The sequence below is a fragment of the Vidua chalybeata genome, chromosome 17 (assembly GCF_026979565.1).
Source record: "Vidua chalybeata isolate OUT-0048 chromosome 17, bVidCha1 merged haplotype, whole genome shotgun sequence".
NCBI lineage: Eukaryota > Metazoa > Chordata > Aves > Passeriformes > Viduidae > Vidua > Vidua chalybeata.
In genome coordinates, this window is record NC_071546.1 from 2,988,257 (window position 1) to 3,013,622 (window position 25,366).

General features: G+C 44.2%; 1 protein-coding gene across 1 annotated transcript in view; it reads right to left on the reverse strand.

Moving 5' to 3' along the window:
- The window catches only part of LOC128796848 (ubiquinol-cytochrome-c reductase complex assembly factor 1), a 46,019-nt gene extending 32,080 nt beyond the window's left edge, over nucleotides 1–13,939 (reverse strand). The window contains exons 1-5 of the mRNA XM_053958883.1: nucleotides 13,761–13,939; nucleotides 9,550–9,654; nucleotides 8,099–8,203; nucleotides 3,323–3,430; nucleotides 967–1,039 (exon numbers count right to left, since the gene is read on the reverse strand). Coding sequence (XP_053814858.1) covers nucleotides 967–1,039; nucleotides 3,323–3,430; nucleotides 8,099–8,203; nucleotides 9,550–9,654; nucleotides 13,761–13,892 — 523 coding nt within the window. The 5' untranslated portion in view covers nucleotides 13,893–13,939. The remainder of the gene's footprint in view (nucleotides 1–966; nucleotides 1,040–3,322; nucleotides 3,431–8,098; nucleotides 8,204–9,549; nucleotides 9,655–13,760) is intronic.
- Between the last annotated feature and the right edge of the window lie 11,427 nt (nucleotides 13,940–25,366).

Below are 25,366 nucleotides of genomic sequence, written 5' to 3' on the forward strand. Positions count from 1 at the left end.
ACAAACCACCCTCAATAAGCTCTGCACTGGATGAAGGTGTCCCTTCAGCTGATCTCTCATGAGGCAGCAGCCCCAACCTGTGCTGTAAGAAAGCATCTGGTAGCTCAGGAATCCAGGTGACAGGCCAGACCCAGCTAATGGGTTTACTACCAGCTAAATCACACTGACACGGAAAATAAGTCACGTAAGAAAAAATACTATTGCAGCTTACATAAGTCTCAAAGTACATCTTCCCCCTTCACCGGCCAGATTTGAAACTATTCAAAGCTGCAACAGATTTTTTAGCTGATAGTTAAAAACCACTGTGTAGAGCATCAAAAACACCATCCTAATCCAAGCCACTAATATATCTATATACTTATAGAAGGGACTTGTCTGTTCTAGTCATACTTTCTACCCAGTCAAGAGATGTGTCCTGATTTAATGCTGTCAGGGTCAGTAAAAAATGTAGAAAGTCTCTTTGTACCCAAACCTGCCCTGGCCATGATAGAGACAGGTGATCCATGTGATCTAACTGATCTTGTATCATAAAAAAGTTGTGCATTAGTGAATGGGGGTGATTCCCTTACCTGCATCCCAGTTATACTGAGGATGGCACAGGGTAGGACACAGAGACCATCTGACCACCATAAAAAGGGAAGGGATATTTGGATTTTTAGTATATCCCATCCCTGGTAATAAAAAATGGCAATATCCCTTGAAGTCCAGGATATTCCAAGTTCTTCCCATCCTACTCCTATTCCTGTTCCCCACTGCAGCAAGGAAAATGTAACAATGCTAGACTGTCACTCCAGAGCTTAAGGGAATGCTGCAGTACAGTCCCCTTGCAGCTGACTATGCTCTGGTAAGGTCTGACAAGTCTTTTTGTTGTTGCATTTATTGGCACAAATATATCCAGTGACATAATTCCACCGTGTGTAAGAGAGCTCAGGGCAGCAGCTCACACACCATCACTCCAGCACTTACTGTTAAAGAACTCCTCATAGTCAGTTTTCTCCACACAGCACGTGTACATGCGCAGCGCTGCCACCTTGAGCTTCTGAACAAAAAGAAGAGACAACACTTGAAGCATTCATCACCAGAGCTGGTGAACACTGCTGGCTTTGTCCCTGAACACTGTGAACACTGTCCCTTTGTCCCACACTGCCATTTTCTGAAAACACTTCTTTTGAAAATCACCATCACTTGAGATTTTCAGGAGCACATTAAACTATTAGATCTGCCAGTAATGGCATGAGTATAATTAATTTTGCCTTGAAGGAAAAAAGATTATTAAATGTTTTCCTGAATATCCTTCCAAATCTAGTGTGTTAAAATACTTGATATAATTACAGAAAATATAAATTAAATGTTTTTCCTTACAGAGTCTCTGAAGATCCCAATTCACAACTCCTGGTTTCCTCCAATAAATTTAAGTGATGCATACCACTAAGAGTGTTTTGTGTAATTTAAGTTTTAAATATTAAAGAAGTCACATACCAGATATGTCCTAAAAATAGCTGCTTTTTTTTTTTTCTAGAAAAGTGACACCTGACTGATTATAAAAGTGAGAAAGGAATCCCAAATGATGAACAACATGAGCTATTCCTGCATGCTTTGGCAATTCTCATTTTGTTCCCAGCGTGCCAATGCACCCAAAACACCTCCAGTGCATCATCTAGAACACAGACATGTGCTGAAGCTTCAAAGAGCACAATAACTAGTAGCAAAAATCTTAAAGAGAAATGGCATTGGGTTTAGTTTGCTCTGGTTTGGATTTTTGTTTTTTCTAGTGACATATACCAGTGATCATCTCAGTGCTCACCATACTGCAGGGATGAGCACCCTGCCTGCTAAACGGCAGCTCAAATCACCAAAGTAATTATTTGTGTCTCCTCCAACCAAAAGGAAAATAAGAAGTTGCAACAGAGGAAACACAGGAGCCCATTATTTTTCTTATTCAGTAATCTCAGGCTTCTGTCAAAAATCAAACATACATCTAAACTTCTTGAAGTAAATGTTTTACATTGCTTACAGCAGTTCTGAAGGTTTCCCTTTTAAAGGAAACACTGCCAGGCCTGTGAGCAGAGATCTCCCTGGTGAGAGTCACTGCCCCAAAGCAGGCATTACTAGACATTAAAAACATATTGTAAAAAACAGTCCCCACAATCCAGCCCTTAAATAATGCAGGTAACAAAGGAGAAACTGATGAAATTTAATCATGGAAGTTTTAGGGTGTAGAAGAAGCGTGGGGGAAGGGAGAATAAAACAGAAAAAAGCAAGAGAAATATTAAGAAACTTCCCAAAGATCTCCTAGAGAGCGCGGGCAAGGCCAAAAATGAACTCAGGTCTCTTGGGCCCTAACCACAAAATAACTCTCTCCCAACCCAGGATCCCTAGCCAAAAGCAGGCAGTAAAGAGCAGCAATTAAGGAGAACTCTGAAATCAACACTTAGAGCTAACAAGAATCTTTATTACAACAATATGTACACAAGCACATGGGAGAGAAACTACACTCTCAAGAGGTTTAGCATCACCTGATTAAAGCAAGTGATTTTAACCAAAATGAGCCTGTTACTAGTCATTTATCTTTGCTTTACACTTTCTGAGGAGCAGCATGCAATCAGCAACAGTTTCAGATCAGACTCTGAAGAGGTGCACTCTGTTTTGTAGCTATTCAAAGCACCTTAAAACTTCCATTATTTTTAATCTTTTTATTCAAATAACTGGTTTTAATTTCAATACAACTGAGCTCAGTCCTTCTTTCAAGCTGTCTTCTCCTCTCATTCTTTTGTACTCTTCCTTAATTCAGAGAAAAGAAATTATGAATTTCATCTTTTTTCTTCTACGTAAGCAACCAAAAGCATCTCTCACAGAGCTGCTCTCACTTAGTCAATGTTCACAACCATTTTATGAAAGGGTTATTTAAAAGGAAAAGGAGAAGGAGAATGACCTATTTGTGACCCTGCCCTTGTCAGCTACCACTGAACAGTGATTTGAACAGCAACCACACCATGTCTCACCACTGACTGCTCAGAAGACCCTCCTGGTAAGGTTCTTACTCTGTTCTTTGGTGCACAAATGAAGTGAAAATCAGTTATCTGAAGAAATTCAAGAAGGATTTAGACTCGACCAAATACAGTATTGTTGCGTATGTCAATGATGGCAATACATAATGTAAGTTCATGATCTGGATTATTAATTCCTTACATCAGAAAACAGGAACTTACATTAAAACTTATCCATTAAGTACTCCTATCATAATAAAAAAAATGTGGAGTGTTTTTGGTCTGCTTTTTAGAACTATCAAACAAACAAAAGAATTATTAAATTACTGCTTTACCCATCTGTTGTACTTGAGTTGTCCTGTGAATCCCATTGCTTCTATTATCCTTGTAAAAGCACCCACTTTTTCTTCAGATGGCAGCAAGGAATCTTTTGCAGAAAGATGCTGTAAAATTGAAATAGCACATATTTCAGTCTCAGCACTTAAATCTGACACATTTTAATTAGCAAAGTTACAAATTTAACAGAGAATTTTAGGGGTTTTTTGTCTGCTTTCTCTGTTCAACAAAACAAAACACCATTTAGCTCTCCCCTGAAAATATTCCACTGGTTTTCATATGTGCTGTTCCTCTGTTTATGAATACAAACATTGCATAACCATTGTGATAATATCCTATTGGAAGCTCACATTCAAATACTTACAGAAACCTGCTTTCCAAAATATGGCTCCTATCCTAGACTCCCCTATTCATTCTAGGTGTTTTTACTTGGGCTTAAGTCTTTTGCAGATAAAATGAGCAAACAAATCACAGAAACAGAGTAAATAAAGCTAATCTTTCACATTCCCTTTCTTCCTCTCACAGGCATTCTACAGTAATTATACAGTATACAAACCAATCAGCTCTATTTTAAAACCAATGAAGATACATGAACCCACCATTCTTACCAAAGAGCTCCCCCAGACTCTTATTCCCCTTACAATTAATCTACAGAGTACTTGCAGAAAATCCAGATCAGCAAAGTACTTAGTGAGCAATAATTTGCAGTGTCTGCAAACATGAAGATAAATGTTCTCTTCCAGACTCACTACACACATTAAACACTCCTGGGCTGATGCTGTGACTTTAGCCCAGTGGACATAGGGGAGCCCAGTGGGAATAGAGGAGAGAATTGGGAGGGTAAAAGTGAGAAAATTGAGGGGTTGAGATAAGGGCAGTAAAACAAAAGCCAGAGACACAAGCAAAGCCAAAGGAAGAATTAATTCCCCACTTTTCCAGAGCAGGCAGCTGCTAAGCCATCCCCAGGACAGCTGGGCTCCATCAGAGTAACATCACACCAATGTCCCCCACTTCCTCCTTCTTCCCAAGCTTTTTATGTGAGAATGATGCTGGATGGTCTGGACTGTCCCTGGGGTCAGCTGGGATCAGCTGTCCCCACTGTGTCCCTGCAATTCCTTCTGCACCCCCAGCTACTCCACTGGTGGAGAGACGAGCAGGAAAGGCCTCAGCCTTGTGTCAGCCCTGCTCAGTAACTCAAACACGCCTGGGACATCAGGCCTGTGTCCAGCACAAATCCAAACCACAGCCCATACAAGTTACTAGGAAGAAAATTACTCTCCCCCAGCCCAAAGCAGCACAATTGGCAAGAAAACTTTATGGCATTCTGCCTCTGAGCACCCCAGCAGCAGCCATCAGCCAGCTGTAATCACCACTGGTACTCCAGCAAATAATTTCCATGAATTAAGTATGCCGTATTGACTTTTTGCTATCAACAAATTACTTTTAACCTATCTATTGCAGATGAATCTCCTAGATATGACTTGAGGAAATACAGCTGAGAGGCATTATAACCTATGAAAGTAATGAGACCAGGATGCCAGCTCCAGCAAGGATCAGGAGCAGACTCTTGGGGAGGACACAAAAGCAGAGGAATACAGCACAGACCACCTCAGCCTTCTGGGATGTAGCTGCCCAGCTTTTGACAGACATTCCTGCACAAGAAAATGTATCTATTCATTTTTTGTCAGGTCCAACTGGCTACACCTGCAGTATTCTGGCATTTGAAACTATTTAACCTCAGTAACACAAAGTTGTGGTATGTTTGGTTTAACAGTTTAATCATGTTAAAAAAAAATCCCTTGTGCCTTTTTAAAATCCAACCTTGTAACTTGGACTAGATAACCTTTAAAAGTCTCTTCCATCCCTAATTTTCCCATAAGAACCTGCAAACAACTATTTCCTATCCCACTGTTCAGTAACTTTTATTACTTTTATAGGACAGTATCATACATACATTCCTTAGTTTAGAAGGGTCCTAAAATGGGCTATTCCCATATTGAAAGCTTTTCCCCTTTCTGATCACTCTCTATAGACTTCCTAGCACTAATATACTAGTTTTTGAAACAGCATGAATGGTAAGTTAATACATATTAAGATACAGATTAAAATACAGATCCATACTCTGCACAAGCTGCTATAATTAATTAAAAACTAACTGTAAAGGTGACAAAATCATAGCTCTGACACAGAATTCATTCCTGTGTATATCCACACACAAGCCTGAGCTTTTGAGATAAAACACTCTGCACTTGTGCACTGACTACAGATGGCTGCCAATGCCTTGAATCCTGCCATGCCCGGTGTTCAGGTAAATGGGGAGAAACACACCCAGCACCATTTAAATATCTTTCAACCTCCCAGACAGTGTAACACTGCCCAGGACCTCCTGTGATACTCAGGTCCTCCTCTGAATGCTGGTCATTAAACCTGTTCACCACGTCCCCCCTTACCAATGTCTGCAGAGGCACATCCCACCCTCTGCCACACGCGATGGACCCAGTGACTCCCCTGACACGTTGTGCGTATTTAAACCAGTTTTTAGTACCTTCTCTTCAGGATTATGCAATGCAATGCTCCCTGCTACACTACAAATGGCTCCTAACCTTCCATCATAAATCCATAATCCCCCTCCAGGCAATGATAGGAACTGCTCAAGGTAGAACTTGTGTCCAATAATTACTGCCACGCTCACTAAATCAACATAACCCAGGCAGAACTTCTCTACATGCCTCTTATCTATAAATGCATATGAAGTCTCCCTCTGTACAAGTTTTTCATTATGCAGAGAAAGCTAAAAACCAAAATTATTTCAATTCATCTGTTGTTAGCTCATCACTAAAACTATGGCTAACCAACAAGCAGGTTTTTCTGGAAAATGCCATGTTCTTGCTTCATTCTTCTGCAAGGCAGCCTGGACTAGCTCAAGAGATGGTGAAGGGATTTAAGCAGAGTGCTTGGTTCAACCTATGGATAGAGGCCTGAAGCTCATCCTGCCAATGCCAGGACTGCAGCCAAATGCAATTAAACAATCCTATAAGCATCTCTAAAATCAGATCTAGGAAACACTGGGCTGAGGAGGGGGAAACTATATGGTACTTAGTTGCCAGCTGGGCTAAAACCACAATATTGAGAGAGAGAGAGAAAACTTTAAAAACGTATTTTATAGCTCACTCAAAAGAAGCTCATGAAGACACTGTGCAAGGGTTATCTAGATAAGCCTACCTCAGGCTGCCTTTCCTGCTCAATACCTGAAAGGCAGTGCTTAAAGCAAACAATCATTTTAATTTTGACACCAAACATAAACTGAAACATCTGGAGTTCACCATTAATTCCAAACCACTTTCCCACCAGGACTGCATAGTCAAGTTCACATTTCAAAGATGAGTAAGTACTTCTCTATTCAAAATAATGAAGCTGCAGACCAAAAACCCACCTCAAACCTACAGTGTTGTAAACTGCTTCCTCTCTGGTCATAAATCCTGCCTGGCTTCTTACACCATGGCTATTTTAACTGGGAAGTTTCCTCATCCATCTTTCAGCCCTTGTGCTCCTCCCCTTGCCCTTTCCAATACACCAAAAGCAAATCTTGAGTCCTGCCTTGAAGATCTTCATGGCACTCCTGGTTTGTTTGAGGTACAGTCTTGTCACCCACTGCTCTCCCAGATCCACTCTGTAAGTGCTGCCTGTGCAGGGCTCAGAGCAGTGCAGGCAGGAGTGGGGATTAGGGGCATGCACCATCTTTGGGAGTCTGGATAACAACTTTAGCTCTGGCCATGATAAATTGTGCAATCCCTTTGTATATGCTTCAATCCCTGTCTGCAAAGCGTTTGGTTTATCTTAACAGCTGAAAAACACTGAAAAATTGACTGTAAGAAGGAAAACCCCTAGTTAAGAACTAAATGCAAAGAGCAGGCAGGGGTTCTTCCCTTGCACACTTCTGGTTTTACTTCATTTTTTTCTATGTCAAAAGAGCCTATTTTAAACTCTTCTTATTATGTACCTCTAACTCCACACCAGCAAAATGCACTATTAGCTAGATAGCAAAGTGGGATTATTGTTTTCATGGAAGTTTTACCTATCAATCCCTAACTCTTTTTCCTTCTGTCCTCTCATTTCTCATGCATGTGTTCCATTTTGCCATTTTCTTCACTCTGCATTAACAAGATACCAGGATATTTATTAGTTGAGAGATGCTAACACCCTTAGTTTAAGTTGTGAACTGATCTTATGGAGTTGATTAATGCCTCAGAAAACTTCTACTCCAAGACAAAAGACAATACATTTACAAGACACACAGACCACAGATCAACAAAATAGTACAGATGAACAGTAAATTATTACACAATAATTAGCTGTTATTAGTAGACTGCATGACAATTTTCAGTGTTTAGAAGATAACAAGTGTCACCACACATTATTCCCAAACTAAAGAATAAGGAAACATCTTGTCACTTCTAACATGTGTGGAAGGAACATCTGCCCCCAACACCTTGACTTAATTTCTTTCTTGTCTGGAAGGAAGCCCTCAGTCTTGTCAATGAACCTTCACCCTGATAATCCAACTGTAACTGCACCTTCCTATGCCAGCCCTTTTTTTCTGAAAAGGAACAGAATTCCTTCTCCAATTACCAGACTCATTGCTCACATTACACGAAAACATCTTAGAGAAAGGCTGAATCCTCTCCTATGTGTTCTGAGAAGTGTTTTGCCTCCTGTCTCTTTAGAATCCCTAGCACATGTGCCCTCCAACAATAAAACTTCCCAACTTTTCTCACCTTATTTGTATTGTAAAAGGATCTGTTGTGCTGTGTGATGGTTCCATTGGCTTGATTCAATCCACCACAGAATTTAGAGAGTTGGAAGGGGCCAGCCTTGTGTCTCTAGTAGAAATGATAAAAAAAAAAGAAAAACAATTTAGAGACAACGGACTTAACTTTACATCAACCACCCGTAGTTTGCTTCCAAGTCAATTAATTCTTGCTAATCCTGAAAAACTCTGCATCACAAATAGCACAAATTTATTATAATAACTGTTACAAATAAAAATGGCTGTCTGTGCTTAATGCTGCACACCACATTTTCCAGTGTTCCATAAATGTACTGGTGGAATGGACTGGTAGAACACTGTACCCAAAAGCTACAGCCTCTCTGCTTTGACTGTCACACTACTTCTAATTATGGGGTTTGTCTCTTAATAAAGAATAATTGTTTTTTCTGACTTAGCAGACAAATGGCTATTTTTATCTATAATGTTATAGCCTATTCATTTGTCTTTGTGGCCAAGACTTGAAAAAACACAAATTGCAGTGTAAAAGCTACCACTACAGCCCCTATGACTTCAGAGTTCATGACTTCAATCACAGATCTAGTGCACAACAAAGAAAACTCTCAAGCAGGAGCAAACAGGCTCCCCAGGAAAGAAGCTGCACACTGAACAGAACCCTCTCACAGACTCCCAGCACACCCAATTTAGGAGTACCTTATTTATCAATTAATTCAGACAGAGTAAATATGCTGTTCAGAGCAGTCATCCCCAGATGTATACTGAATGTAGAGTAAGCCCATCTTCATTAATAACTTCACAACTGCTCATTTCCACCTCCAGTCCCAACATCAGGTGCTACTGGTGCGAACTGGTGCTTTAACAGTACGGTTAGCATCTATTCCCTTTTCCTACACATTTTTCAACCCTTTATCATTAACTACTATTACTTGATGTTCTAGTTGATTTACTCTGGACAGACACACTCTGACACTACACTGGCTGCCCCACAACAGTGAGCCAAACTGCAAAGCTTCCACTGGAACAACACTAAATGTGCTGTGCAAGGTAAACATCCATCAGTACTAGGAAGTCCAAGGCCACTGTACAGTGGAGATGTTCTATACAATAAAGTGTTCTCTAAAATAAAATACTGGAAACAGCATGCAAACATTACTGGCTTGTAATAGCTCATTTGGAAAAGTAACACCTCCATTTGGACTTCTGCATTTAATCTTTTCACGACAGATTATTTGGATCTATTACAAGACACACCTGGACACGTAACAAGAGTGGGAGCTCACTCTTGCAGCAGCAGAGAGCTCTAGAGTTGCCTTGGTATTTCCACAATACACAGTGAAGACATCACTTTTGGAAGCCTCTTTATTGAAAAACTGCTACTTTTTCTTGGTAATTTAAGATCACTCCATTTTTCAGACACTTTAACATGCTGTCATGTCTTACCTGGAAAACACTGCAGAGCATCCGCCTACAGCGGCCCGGGACTGCGGCGGTCTGTAGCAACCCACGGCACCCTGCTATCCACTGGGTCACTGCAGCCTGGCAGCTCTGCAACGAGGAGATGAGTAATGAAGAAAAGGACACAGACATGCAGAAATAGTGTAACTGTCCCTCTGCTCTCACAGGTTTTATTCATTCATACGACAAAAACAACATGAAGCTGTGTTGGGGGGCCAGGGGGAAGGGTTGAGGTTGGGTATCAGGGAAACGTTCTTCCCCCAGAGGGTGCTGGCACTGCCCAGACCCCCCCAGGGAATGGGCACGGCCCCGAGGCTGCCAGAGCTCCAGGAGCGTTTGGACAACGCTCTCAGGCACAGGGTGGGATTGTGGAGGTGTCTGTGCAGGGCTGGGCATTGGACTCAATGATCCTTGTGGGTCCCTTCCAGCTCAGGATATTCTATGATTCTAACAATCCTCAGATTCAACTCCCAACTTGACAAGAGTATAAATTTTGATTATGAAAATATTTTGCCTTCCAGTACAAGTATCCAACCCAAGTCTGATGGCAGAAACAGATGAATGGAAGGAAATGGTGGGCTGTCTACATCATAAAAATGGTGGGCTGTCTACATCATAAAACCACACCACAACTTCTCTGTCTGTATAATAAATTCAAATGCTTAAGAAGCATTCTTCAATTGACTGAGTAAGCTCTAAAAAGCCCTCATCCAACTCAGCTTTTATGCATCTTTCTCTTACTTTACTCAGGCACAGCTAAGAATTTTCATATTCCAAAAGCACATATTGTCCTCATAAATTTCAGTGAAGATAATTATTTTCTGTCATGAAAATGTCAGCAATACGAAGAAGAGGTGGAGCTTTTTTTTTGCCTGCACCTTTTTTGCACCTTTCACCTTCTGCAATATTCAAGTTAGTACAATATTTGCCTCCTTCACACATGCACGATATTAACACTGGAAATAATGTATGGAGATGCCATTTTCTAAAATAGCTTCATTTTTAGTTGGCCACAAAGATGATTAAGATATTGAAGCATCCAATGTATGAGCATTCAGAAACGAAGACTTCAGGGAAATCTTATCAATCTGTATTAACATCTGGTGGGGTGGGCAGTCAGACTGTCCCTGGGGGTGCTCAGTGAAAGGACAACCACGAGAGCAGCAGATCTGCCCAGAGACAAGAGGAACCAACACAAACCAACCCGAGTTCCTGTCTCCCTCCTGTGACCTGCACAGTCACCGCTGTCCCTCAGGTGTGGCCATCGGCCTTGCAGGCTGTCCCTCAACTCCAGAGCTGCACTTCAAATCCATTAAGGGAACTGATTTGGGGTTTTAAACACTGCAAAAGGAGAGATGCTGTCCCATGACAAATGTGGTTAGTGTTCACTGCTACTACACCTTCCCACTTCTACTGCAGCAAGACTACTCAGTCTTCTGATCTTTGGACATAACATCACCATCAGCAAATGAAATTATGAAAATGATACATTTTAAATTTCTATCCAAAAAGACATTTCAGCTGAGTCCCACAAAGTGCTTCCTGAAATAATCTAGTGTTCTGACCCAAAGAGTTTAACAAACATTTCAGTGAGTAAGAGGTAACCTTTTTTTTTGTGAACAATTACTACAAGATTCCAAGGATCTGACAGAACTTTTTTGAGGCCTTTTCTCATTAACATGCCCAGGGTATGGCTTAGAGCTTGAACATACTGAGGTTTGGAACTGCTGAAAAGCACAAATGCAACAAAACTGGACAGAGACGTATGAAAACAAAAAATAAGCATAAGCACACTTAAAAGCTGAGATGGGATAAACAATCCAGTAATAAAGAAAACAGACAGCAGGAGATAGCAGGGAATATGAGAAGCTAAGGAATTTTCTCTAAGCCAGCATCACTCTGCAGAACACAGCCTTCCTTTCAAACTACAAGTGCTTCTTTTGGTTCTCCCCTGGGCTGAAAGAAAATGTACCAAGCCTAAACTGAACAGGATTACTCAGGAATAGTCTGCAGACAGCTGCCTTGTCAAGACAGAATGAAAGAATATCACTAGTCTTCTAAATCCTCTTGGCAACCTTTCAGAAAGTCTTAGGTAGCAGACAAGCGATTTATCAAGGTATCTTGGGCAAAAGCCAGATTTATCATAATGCCAATATTAAGGAGCAGAGCTGAAATGTCAGGGCTGTATCATGTACAAGGATCTCAAAGTCAGACAAAAACCAAATTTTCTTTATTTCCAGTAGAAGGAAGAAATACAGAAATTTTAAAGATTCGTTTTCATAAAATTAGGAAACCACTAAATTCTAATGCAGAAACAGGTGCTGAGAAATGCCAGGGAAAAGCAGTTATTGAGCTGAAGCTGAGCATACTCCAGATCACAAAAATGGCAGGTAACTACATCATCTCCTCTCTAAAGAGAAACCTTTCTGGTCAGGCTGAAAAATCAAACCAGCTTACTTTGCTACACGAATGCCAGCAGCAGCTGGCAGAGGAGCTGCCCAGGGACAGGTAAGCCCAGGAGGCAAATTCTTCCCCTTCAGAAGCAGTTTTCATTGCAAACCCTGCCCTGGGGGTGCAGCTCCACAGACAGCTGAGCCTTTCTGGTGCCTCACTGCTTCCCTACTGCTCTCCCTGCTCGGTTCCTGCCTGGCTCCCCCCTCCCTGCCTGCTGACCATTGCCTCTTTAATGCTTTCAAACTGCACAACCTGTTGTGCTGCTCCAGCACTTGGACCACGGGGGCTAAGAAAAAGGCAGGCAACCGAGCAAGGACAAAGCACAGAGACGGTCAGGGTTGGGAGGAGAAAGTAGGAAGTCAAGGTCACTGCATTTCAGCTGCTCTCGGCAGGTTTGTGCTTGGCTGCTCTCATCTAGATATTGGAAAGGGCAGGGCTCAGCATGACTGGGGAAACCACACCCTGAGCCATCGGCTCCGGGTACCTGGGGGATTAATTTCATACGTGGATATTGCCCCCATACTAAAAGCCTTTCCTGTTCCTGGGACATCTGTCCCCACTTAGCAGTGCTGGCCACGCTGAGTGGTGATATAAGATCATACCCAGGTACAAAAGTCTGTTTCCTGGACAATACGCTAAAAAGAGGAACTCTGCCACAGATGCCTTCAAAGGCTAATAGAAAAAAAATGCACACAAATGAATGGGAAAGAAAAAAGGAGTGGAGTTGTCGGAAACCCACACTTTCACAGGAACCCAAACACTTCCAATCTGAATCACAGAACCACTAGGGCTGGAAAAGCCCTCTAAGGTGATCAAGTCCAACCATTACTAAACCATGTCACCAAGTGCCATATCCACATGGTGTTTGAACACTTCCAGGGATGGTATCTCCACCGCTGCCCTGTGGTGGTGCCAGTGCCTGAGCAGTAACACAGGAATTGGAATCTTTACACTACCCTTGCTATCAAACAGCTCCAGAGTGAGAGGGGAAGGTCCCGTAAGGGCAATGCTCACCCCTTAGGGCACACACTGAGCCCGGCAGAGGAGTCCCACTGGTGAGCATGTGATTCCAGTTCCCACCAGGAGACCAAACCCTTACACAACAGAATCACAGGATCAATTAAGCTGGAAAAGAACTCTGAGACAGCAACACCACCATGTCAACTAGACCATGTCACGGAGTCCCTTAAACACCTCCAGGGATGGTGACTCCACCACCTGCCTGGTCAGCCCCTTCCAATGCTTGACCATCCTTTCAGTGAAGAAGTTCCTCCTGATGTCCAAGCTGAAACTCCTCTGGCACAGTTTAAAGCTGTTCCTTCTCATCCTTCTTCCCTGGAAACAGAGCCCGAACCCCTCCTATCTGCACCCTCCTGTCAGGAGTTGTGCAGAGCCATCAAGTCCCCCTTGAGCCTCCTTTTCTCCAGGCTGAGCCCGCCCAGCTCCCTCAGACACTCCTGGTGCTCCAGCCCTTTCCCCAGCTCCGTTCCCATCCCTAAACACGCTCCCACCCCTCAGTAACTCTTCTGCAAACACAAAAGCTCGCCCCGCTGCTTCGCCAGACATCGGGTGCGAGGCCACAGAGCGGGAAGCGGGAGCAGCCCCCGCTGACACCCCTGGGGCTGCGCAGGGAGGCCGCCACAGGGGCGGCGCGGGGACAACTCCGGCTCCACATGCCGCTCACCCCCTCAGCACCAGAGCTCTCTCCCCTCCTTCCTCCCCTCCCTCCTCCCTTCACTCACCAGGGCCCGCGCCAGCGCCGCCATGAGTCCCCGGCGCCGCTTCCGCCGGCGCGGCCCGGCCCCTTCCGCGAGAAGCGGCCGGCGGGATGGTGGCGTGAGGCGGGCGGGCAGCGCGGCGCTGCCCCACAGCATCGGGAGCCTTCCCCGGCGTGAAACAAGCCGATAATGGCACGCTCGAGAGAGTAATTATGTGATTGTGTTTCCATGGAAAGGAGAGCACCTTCCCCTCGTATTTAAAGCGCAGGTTATAAACTACCCGTGGGAGGTAAATGTTAAGGAAGCTTCCCATTCTGACCATTGTGTAACGCCTTGGCAGTCACACTGCCAAAGGCCAGGCACTTTCACTGCTGGAACCGAAGCCCCTCCACAGTGGGGGGCTCAAATGAGCCGAAGGGGGTCCCTGCATTCCCCACTGTCACACAGTCAGACCAGGTTTCCCACAGCAGAGTCTCATGTGTCTCGTTCCACAAAACAATTTATTTGCGGTGCAGGAACACAGAAACAGCCGGTGCCTCCAGGAGGGACTGTGAACCCCTGGGCTGTTACGCCTTCACAGTCCGAGCACAGCAAAGTCCCAGCTCTTCTTTGTGAGTCTTCGGCTCCTGTCCCCCTCTCCGTGTCCATCCACTTCCCTGGCTCCTGCTATGTTTCTCAGTGTCATCACCTGGACTTCTCTTTGTGCCCTGTGTTAACCAGAGGCTGGCAGCTCATGGCTCCCACGCAAAGCTCAATCCACATTTCAATCTGCAGTTTGCAGGCCGAGTTACCTGGACCAGATTTATTTCTCAACAGTAAAACCTAGCAACATTTTCTGACCTCTCACATCTTGTGTAGGAGCAATCCCTGGAACAATTCAGTTTTGGAGCAAATTTTGCAACCAAATTGCAAAGGTCCGGCCCAGAAAGTGAATCAAAGCACCTTTCCTTGGGAAGGGAAACACCTGTTCCTCCTGTTGGTGCTGCAGGTGATCATCTGCCTAGTGGTGGTAAAAGTCAGCAAGACTCTTCTGTCTTGGCACCTTTAGTGTGTGAGCAATCTTCGAATGTATTCAGTATTAGAGGTGATACCATAAATTTTGGTGATGGACCCCTGAATGGAAATGACTGCTTTTCCATGCAAAGGAGAGCAAGTAGCCCCAGTGTTCCAGGTGCAGATGATGAGCTGTCCAACAGGAGGTAAAGGCCAGCAAGACCTTTCTTTCTTGGAACCTGTTGTGTTGTAGCAATCCCTGGATGTGTTCAACCTTGGAGCTGAGTTCCTGATACCAAACTGATACCAGTTCCTGATACCAAACCGGGATCTGCATGTAAATGACACCACCTTTCCTTGAGAAAGGAAGCACCTAGTCCTGTTCTTGGTGCTGCATATGATCATCTGACCAATGGAAATAAAGGTCAGCAAGATTATTTATTTCAGAGTTTTGCAAGCCTGGGAGCTTGGTAATATTCAACAAATCCAGCATGCCCTAGCAGAATTTGCACTGCATTTTTTAGATACAGAAATTCAGAGTTAGTAACTTCCCAAGTACAGCCCCTCTATTAGGATCAGTTAGTAGTTTCCATACAGTTACATAACCAGGAGCTTTTTTTGACCTGTAGGCATGATGTAGGTATTACAATGAACATAGTTCACCTATGGGATACATGGACCTTGAGTATTTTGCCAGGTTAGCAATGTAGACATAGACATACATCAACATCTTGATTTACTATGTCCTTAAAGCTTGTTAGATATAGGATGTCCATGGGTAGGGGATGCTCCTGCTCCTGTTCCACTGATGGGGTCTCCTTTCTTGATCATTAGGCTTGAAAGTACACAAACACCTTACATCAAAGAACATCCTGACTTAAGATAATCTTGACATATTCCACATTTTTGCAACAGCATGGGAGGCTCCAGGTCTGTGCTGGGGTTTGGTTTGGAAGGGGCAGAGGTGGCAGATCTGTGCCTGCCCGCTGCTGTCAGCCATGTCCTGGGGGACAGTGGCTCTGCCCTGGGGCAGCAGGGAGAGCAGCATGGAAGCAGCGGTAGCTCCCGTGGCTGAAGTTGGTGAGGCCATCCTGGCTCCCTCAAGCATCAGTGTGAGCCTGCATACGTGTCAGCACTGGGATAGTACCAGGAAAACACGGCAGAGTCCCTCACCCAGAGTCCCCCAGAGCCAACAGCTTGCTGTCAGGAGCCATCCCACCTGTCCCTGCTGCATAGTCCCTGCCAAGAGCCATCCCACCTGTCCCTGTCGCGTGTTCCCTGCTCCTGGCTCTTGCTGGCACCAGCTTTCACGAGGCCACAGAGTGAACCTGAGCAGTGACCCAACGGGGTGAAGCAAGCTGGCTTGTTTTGCCAGGTTAGGCTGAATCTGGATCACATCCACATCACCTCACAAACGCCAGTGCTGGTGCAGATGTGAGCAGCAGCAGCTGGGGCAGGGAGCGAGGCTGCGCGGCCGGCGGCAGCGCTGGCTCAGGGGGCTTAGGGAACTATAACATTCTCCTCCTCTCCTTCCCAGCACGTTAACTGGGATGTCAGCTTCTCAAGAGGGCAGTAGCAGCTGCTTTAATGGCCCTGAAACTTCACAGTAGTCCTTAGAAATCTTTCATATGTTCTTAAATATCAGGCCTCAGGGGCCCAATGGAATCACCTGTCTGGACTTCTTATCCACAGGCATCCCAGTTCCCTGTGCTTGCAGCTGGTCTTTCCTGAGATGTTCTGACTCCCCACAGCTATCTGTTGAAAGGGATTTAACTGTGTCTGACAAGCTGTTTAGTGAACAAGTTGCTCTGACACGAGGCAGGATGTTGAACAATGCAGGGAACTGTGGGATCTTTGTTGGGGAAATGCTACATTTCATTTTGTTCTTGTCCCTGAAGCGAATTCCAGGCAGGAAGGTTAAAGCTGGTTTTGTTGTGTTGTATTTGCTTAGCTGCCCTTCATGCATTATACTCAAACCAATATTAAATACCATTGTTAACAGCAAATTTTTTTGTGGGAAGGTGATGGAGAGGAGTGATTACACTTTTCTGAACCCTCTTTGCCACTAATGAGTTACAGCCATTAAAAATGACGATGCTCAAGAGGCCCTAAAGTGTGTAGTCATGCAGAGAAAAGGCTCTTGCCACTAGCAGTGTCTCTCAGTGGTGTGACCTGGTCTGTCCACCACAGTGGACATTTTCCAACACAGAGCTGTGTCTGATAAATATTGACACTTACCTGGGTTTGTGTTAGTCCTACCTAATGATGTACAGAAAGATTCTGACACACTTCAGTTGGAGAAAGTTACTGTTCCACCTAAGATTCCTCTGCCTGTCACTGCTCCATGTAGCACCAAGCTGTTTCCTTGTCAGTCTGTCTGAACACAGCTCTGTGACGGAACAGAACAGCACAGCCTCAGATGGGATATGAACCCAGAAGAGTTGGCTGTGGACCAGCCAGCTTTCAATTTCAGTTTCAGTTCTGAAAGGATTCCCTCAGTCAGAGCACTGGCAATTTATTCCCCTTTACATACATTTTTGCTGTTCTCAAGCTCCTCCACTCAGCTTTGCTCAATGGGCAGCTCCACAGTGGTGTGGGTCTTACATCTGAGATAATGAATCTTCCATGTGGAAGATTCCCTCTTCCTGGGAGATTGTCACCTGAGGCCACTAAAGAGGCTGAGAAACTTGCTGTCATGTGTTTTCTGAAACATGCTGGGGAACATCAACAATGGCCTCGGGTGTTCATGTGGCTGAACAGGAAAGAAGGGTCAGAAAGAATATAATGATGTTTAATGTATATAATGAATTATAAAATAAATTTCTTATTATTTATAATACTAATTCATTTATTAATACATTATATTTTATGGGCCTCCTTATTTAGCCTCAATCCTGTCTTCTCTTTAACCTCTCCCAGGTTGGTTTGGTGGTCATTACTACAACGCTCTTTCCTTTTTGTCCAAATTAGCAAGGAATGATAAATAACTTTTAAAGAAAGACATTTAAATATTTGATCTTCCTGTCCTCTTCAGTCCTCATCAGCACATAATTTTCTTTTGAATGTTAACATAGCACATGCTCTTCCTGTTTTCACACAGAAAAGCAGTGATCATATTTATGCAGGCCTGTGCTTTTATATTTTAAAATGTTGAATATGCAGGTTAACTGACCATCTTGAAATAAAGTCCTGTAACAAAATTTTGTATTTTTCTCTTCTTGGACACATGAAGAATCAAAATCAACTTGATAAGGTAATTGTTAGCCCAACATTTGCTGTGGGGAGCTGCCTCCTTCTGAAAAACAAATAGAGCTTTAAATCAGGGCAGAAGTACAAATCTTTAAACTTCAGTCTTTCCTCTGCTCATTCTCAAATTCCTGTCTAAGTAAAGATTTTAAATTGTATTTGTTTTCCTTCTTTACCACCTGCTCCTGCTTCTGCAGAAGTAAAGTCAAAGGAATCTCATGGTCATTTGAGGAAAAAGGATCTGTCCATGTTGCCTGGGACAAGCAGGGCTGGGACATTCTAGCTAACAAGGAGGAAAATAGTCCATATGGGTATTCCAGGTCACTCTGGAGATCATGATAAAGAGAAACCCAATAGAAAAAAACCCAGTTCAAGTCCAGCAGGTCTTATTAATTCTGGTTCTGTGCCAATAGTGCAGAAGTGCCAGCTGGCCCCCACAGCTAGGTGAGTGTCTTTCCCGGTGCTCCAGGTTCTGAAAGGGTTGTTCTGTATGTACCACCGGAGCCAGTGTGGACCTGGCACTGCATCCTGTCTCATGCACTCCTTTAGGACTGGAAGTGCAGATCAGTGATAACGTATACCTTGGAGCACTGGTATATGTGGATTGACTTCTTCCAGAGCTTTCCTGGATGTGTCTGCACTGCTCTTAGCAGAACTCCGAGTTCCAGCAGAGTGGTGAGGGGCCATCTGACCGCACAGGGAAACCCGGGTTCACTGGATTCCTGTCTCTGGCTGTTGCTGAAGGAAAAGGGCATTTCTAAGCTTGAACTGGTATTTCATAAACAAATTTGTCATACTTCGCTCTTGCAAAATTTTTCTCCTTTTCATATGGAGTAAATCTGAAGGCTTTGAGGCCAAGTCCACCCTTAGGAATATGTTACAAGCTGAAAAAGGACTTTTAATGGAAGAAAATTATATTTTAGCAACATAAAGGTGATTAGTCCTCCCCATAAGACTCAGTTTGGGGTGTCAGTGTGCATACATTTTTCTATTGCCATTTCTCAGGAAAAATGCTATTTAAAAATACGAAATTAAGATGTATTTTTCAATAAAGATACAATGCTTACAATTCGCTATGGGCCTTAAAAGGTTTGGCAAGTATGGAGATCAGTTCCCTGATCTGGAATTCCTTGGCTAGAGGTGCAAAGCAGTCCTTGCTCTGGTCTCCAGAAGGGAGTTACCCCTCTTCTGCACCAGTGCTGCAGGAGGAAAACCAGACATGAAGCAGAACAGGCTTCTCAGTGCTGCACCTCGCTGAGTTTGGTGAAGCCTGGCAAGCACAACCTGAACTCCATGGCTGAACTGTTCAGGAGGAGTAGAAATAGGACCTGGTTACTTTTTCCAGGCTTTTATATCCTAGTGGCTGCTGTTACTGTTAAATATGATAAACTCCTATTTGTTCATGTTAGCCGGCCATCAATACTCCCTGTTTGCTGGGCAAGCCCAGGACGTTCCCCTCCCCACCTGTCAAATCTGGAGTGTGCTTTGGCACCCTGCCACTGCAGAGCCTCAACGACTTGAGCAGAAATGAGACATCCCAGTACTTAAGCTGCCTGTGTTTCATGAGCTTTTCTTCCCATCTGTCTGCTTTCAGAAGAAGAAAGTGTTTGCTGGTCAGAGAGGTTTTCCACTTGCGCCTCCTTCAGCTTTCCATTACCTCTCCGAGGTTATATGGGGTGCAGGGCTATACACTGTACTGTACTATATGCAGAGGTGTTCAGACTTAATTTATTCCCTTCTCCTGGATAAAGATTATTGCAGCTGTGTGTTTTGGAAAACTATCAATGAAGGGAGTTCAGCTCATACAACACACTTTCAATAGGGTACTGTACTCTATATTTCCAGGTTCTGTTTTAATTACACTTGCATATTACCTTGGAGGAAGCTGAAATCTGGAAAATGTTTTCTCATATACCATGTCTTAAACCTTCCTGACCTTCTGTTTTATACCAAGTACTTTTATGTTTGTGATGAAAACCATATAATATGGGGCAAGTTCTTGCTATCCAGGATAATCTACCAGAGACTGTCAGCCCTTCCTAGCAAAGACTGAGCAATTCTAACTGAGAAATGTCCCCACCATCCCTCATCCTACCGCCTTCCAGCAGTCATTCCTTCTTCCCTCCCTTCACATGGCTCCCAACAAGAGCCCCATGCTGTGAATAGGGCATGCAGTGGCAGAGAGAGGCTCCTGCTCCTCCAAAGAATCTTGAGTTACAAGATGGTTCATGCAGTGCCAGTGTACTGCCTGTATCCCAGAAAAACAAGGAAAAGGCCCAGACTCACTCGATGGGCTGTGTCCAGCAGTGCACTCCTACAGCTTCGCAGAGGCTGCTGGGCCAGCGCAGCCCAGGAGCTCTTGGGGTGCTTGAAAACTCCTTCTGGGCCAGGGAGCAGATGCTGCTCTGGGGTGTCCATACTGCCTCACTGGGCACCACTGGAAAAAAAAACCAAAAAAAAAAAAAAAAAAACCAAAAAAAAAAAAAAAAAAGCCAAAAAAAAAAAAACAAACAAACAAACAAAAAAAAAACCCTGTGTCCAGAATTTAAACCTCCTCAAGACAGCTGTTCTGGGAGAGCATGGCATTGGTGAGAATTCCAGCATGGCATGTGCCCTCTGCCAGGAATAAGCAGGTTACAGAGGTGCCCTATGGACTCACAGCAAGAGGTGCAAACCTCCAGTGATCTGAGAGCATGTGCTTCCCAGGGCTGACAGCAGAACAAAATGTGTAGGAACCAGGCATCTGGTCCAGAGCAGCTTTCAAGCAAACTTTAAATCCATGCCAAAGAGAGCACACCTTGATTTTCACATGCTTGGGTTGTCTGGAGAATGTCCTGGGACAAAGGGTTTTAGCGAATATGTGTGAGCAGCAGAGGGTTTGTCAGTCCCCTGCCCAGCTCTTGAAGCCCAGCACCTCACAATTCCAGAAGTACAGACTGCTGCCTGCATCCTTCTTCTATGACTTCTTGAGGAGCTCGCTCCTCCTGGAGGCATGGGATGGTGGCAAACCCTCCAGCCTGGGACCCTGGGCTCTGCTCTGGAGCCTGGCACTGACAGGGCTCATGACGTCCCACCTTCACTTGTCCCAACACCTCATCCTAAAAAGCAAAGTAACTTTTACTTAATAACAAATAACAGGAATTACATAAATCATGTCAAGCAGAGACTTTTTAGTGGCACTGAACTGGTTTTTAACTCAGCTGTAAACAAGGATTTTCAACTCTGAGGCAAGAACTTATAAAATGGAAAGCTTTTCCTTAGAAAGCAGTGATTATGGAAAAGCAGGGTTGGTTATAATAGAAAGCTGATTCTAAACTCCTAACGTGATGCTGGAACTGAGAGGGAAAGCTGATCTGCAGACTGTAAAGGTCAAAATCTAGTAAAAGTAGAAAGTTAGTAGTGCCTCTGTGGAGTTGATGAGACTGTTACTGCAACATTAAATGAGTTCTGGTGTTTACATACTAAAAGTACTTGGAGAAGTGAGAGCCTAAAGGAAAAAGCCCAAGAAGAAAAAATCTGGTAATGAAGGTGCATAGCAAAAGCAGAACAAAGTCGATCGACCTCTTCCACAGAAAATAAGAGAAAAACATTCATCACAGTCTGCACAGGTAGAACAATGCCCATGGGAGTAAGTTTTTTCATACAGCAGACAAAGAAGCCAATTCAGTAATTCAAAGTGGAAACTGGACAGTAAGTAGAAATAGCTGCTTATTAAAAAATGAAGTGCTAATATTCCCAGAATTAGCTTAGAGCTGAATGTGGTGAGCTTTTTAAAACTTTCGGTCTTTAAATCAATCCTGGATCTCTCTTTCCAAATATGTAATACCCAGCTATTACATAGAGTCATTTAATTCCACGGAATTCTAAATATAGGGTCTTTAAAAAATAGTTGGGAAAAGAGACACCACATCAGACAGCCATGCTCCTCTAACAGGACAGTGGCCAACCCCTGCTAAGTCCCACTGGTTTGAGCCACGATGTCCCATTGTACCAGTTTACTCCGAGTTTTGGGCTTCATGTGGAAGAATGGTTTTGCCAAGTTAGACCATGGATCCCATGGAGCTCGTCTTCTATAGGGAACAGCAGATCCCTACAAAGAAAATAAAGACAGGACAAATGTGCAGCAAGGTTTTCTTGGCAGAGCTTTTGAACTTCCAGCTGCCAGGGGCTCAGAAAGTCCCATGGACTCATGGTCAGCAGCTTTTTATAGATTTTTCTTCCTTTTTTTTTTTTTTTAACATATACAAAATTTATCAATCCCAACTAGGACGTGCTCAGGACTTCTGCAGCTGGGCAACCCTGAGGGAATCATTGTCTTTCTGCTTGCTTCAAGCCTCTCCTGAGCCACTATCATATGGCATACTGTGGTTCTTGTTTGGGAGAAAACTTGCTCCCAGTTCACATTCTTAGTCCTCACCACTTTTCCTTCTTGCCCCAGACACCTTTCACTGAAGGTGTCATTACTTCTCTCACTGTTCCATATTTCCTGTCCTTCTTACTGCCCTTCTCCAGCTCTTTTGTATCCCAAAGTGTTTCAGAGTTGTGTGCAGTGGTTGCATATTGTCTTCTCATGTATTCTCTATTTCCCTCTCAGTCATTCCTAAAGTTGTATTTGCTTCCCTCATTGCTGTCAAAACTGAGCTGACACTTCAGGGACTCAGAAGTAAAATTTTTTACCTGGGGTAAGCAAAGCTCATCAGGCCAAATGATCCTCATTGTTCTTCTTGCCCTTATCACCTGCAAACTAAATTGCCATCCTTCAACCACATTATTAGATTCAGTCAGTATCAACAGCCCCATAATTTGCTTATGATTGCCAGTTCAGAGCAGTCACCCTTCAAAGTAATGAATTAAGTTCCTTTTCTCTTGAGACTCCCAAACCTCTGGAATTTCCCCAAAATCCAAAGATTTATTAAAAATCAGTAGGCTTACTGGTGCAGGTTAAATGTTTTAAAACTCTGACAATGCCAGCACATGCTCCTCATCACTTTCTTATCTTACTGGCATGGGGAATATTTCATTACTGTTGCAAGAAGTGAATTATTCCTTATGGCTTTTTGTCTTACCAAAATTATAATGTTTTGAGAGACAGATAGCCCCACTGTGTTTTGAGATAAAGAGCAGGTCATTTTTCTAGAATTCCAAAGAATCAATTTATGGTTAAAGTTTCTGTGCCACTGGAAGATTCCATCTTATATTTTCTGGAGCTTACTGATCAAATATTATGCTCCTGCCAGTTGCTCAAGTCCTTTCTTTCTCTCTTCTCTCCTTCCTCACTCTCAGTGTTTCTTGCCTGTCTCTTGACTAATCCAGCAGCTGTTCTCACAATGTTCCTGAACCACCAGGCTGTCTGTAACCAGCTGTTTACCTAAGAACACAGGAAGTAAAAGAATCAGTTAAATGTGGAAGCATGTACTTTAAGTCCTTCCTCGAGGTCATATCAGGTATTCCCCAGAGGGTGTACAAGGGTAGGTGTCTGTCTCAGCCCTGCTTTGCAATCTGTCCAGCTACATGCCTGTGGGGCACAGGTAGGAATGTGACTTTCCCAGTGGGAGACATGGGGAGTTCCCCCTCCTTGTGCCTCCAGCCAGGCAAAAGTGCAGCAGGAAAAAGGAACTGGGCCCAAGCTCTCATCACCTTGCCAATTAAAAAACCTCCCAACAAACCCAGGGACTCTTGTGTTTCATAGGTGCCTCTCCACTCCCTTTTTCTCCTGCACAGTACGATCCTCTTGTGCCTGCAGCTGAATCCCAACAGGACAGAGGGACCCAAATACCAGTAACTGTCCCCAGCCAGAAGGCTCGTTTGGGACACTGTGCCTAGTGTCACAGCTCCTGCCTGGCACAGACACTTCAGCTCACTCTCCCAGGGCCTGGCTCTTCCCTCGTGCTGTTGGGAAAGCTGCTTACTTTAGTGCTCTGAATCAGCTGCTAGAGCCAAGGGCTACTGAAAAAAGCACAAAAATGCCAAAGTTAAGCACTTTGTAAAGTCCAGAACTACCTTAAACCCCATGCTGCATGTGCCTAGGAGAAGACAGACTGCTCGTGCCTGGGACCCAGCTATGACATCTGTAATCCACCTGAAGGTGTCATAAATGAAAGTCCCTCATCCTCCAGACTGTAACCCCTGTGAGTTTGAACTCCCACCCAGCACACATGGCCACAGTCAGTGTTGTGGGAAAGTTACTGTTGGTTCTGTCTGTTCAATGCCACTGTCAGAAGTTATTTGCATCTGCTGAGCTTCTAAAGTATTGTACCAGCAAAAGTGTGGCCAGCAGGACCAGGGCAGGGATCATCCTCCAGTGCTGGGCACTGGTGAGGCTTCACCTCAAATCCTGGGACTAGTTCTGGGTCCCTCATGACAAGAAAGACATTGAGGGGATGGAGCATGTTCAGAGAAGGGCAGTGGAGCTGGGGAAGGGCCTGGAGCACAGGTGTGATGACAAGAAGCTGAGAGAGCTGGGTGAGTTCAGCCTGGAGAAAAGGAGACTCAGGAGGGAAGGAAATTGTAGCCAGGTGGGAGTTGGTCTCTTCACCCAAGTAATAAGTCAAAGGACAAGAGAAAACAACCTCAAGTTATGCCAGGGGAGGTTTAGGTTGGATATTGAGGTAAATTTTTTCATGGAAGGGGTGGTCAGTCATTGAACAGGTTGCCCATGGCAGTGGTGGAGTCACCATCCCTGGAGGTGTTCAAAAATGTGTGGATGTGGCACCTGGGGACATGGCTTAGTGGTAAACCTGGCAACGTTGGGTCAAGGGTTGGACTCCATGATCTTGGAGGTCTTTCTCCAACCTTAACGATTGTGCGATTCCATGATCCAGCAGCTAAGCCTTCAGCAGCTTCTGGCCCTGAGCTCTCAGGAAAGCCCTGGAAGGCACTAGCGTGGGAAGGACAGACAAGTGCTCAGGAAGAATCACTTGCACCAAGCCCTCAGAATAAGGGTTTTTTTACCTGGTAGGCACATAGAGAGAATCATAGAATCATTTAGGTTGGAAAAGGCCTCTGATATCATTGAGTCCAACCTTTGACTGATCCCTACCTTGTCAACTAAACCATAGCACTGAGTGTCACAGGAAGTTGTTTCTTCAACAGCTCCAGGGATGGTGCCTCCACCACCTCCCTGGGCAGCCCCTGCCAATGCTTGACAACTCTTTCTGTGAAGAAATTCTTCCTGGTGGCCAACCTGAACCTCCCCTGGCGCACCTTGTGTCTGCGTTCTCTTGTCCTGGTGTTTGTCACCTGGGATGTGTGTGTGCCCTCAGCAGCACTGCCACCCCCACCCAGCTCGTGTACACTTGGAGGTGCATCCACTCTACAGTTCCTCCTGTGTTTGCCTCACCTTAACATTCAGTCTCCACCCAGCCTCAGCCCCTGTTGTGGTGGCTGCCTGT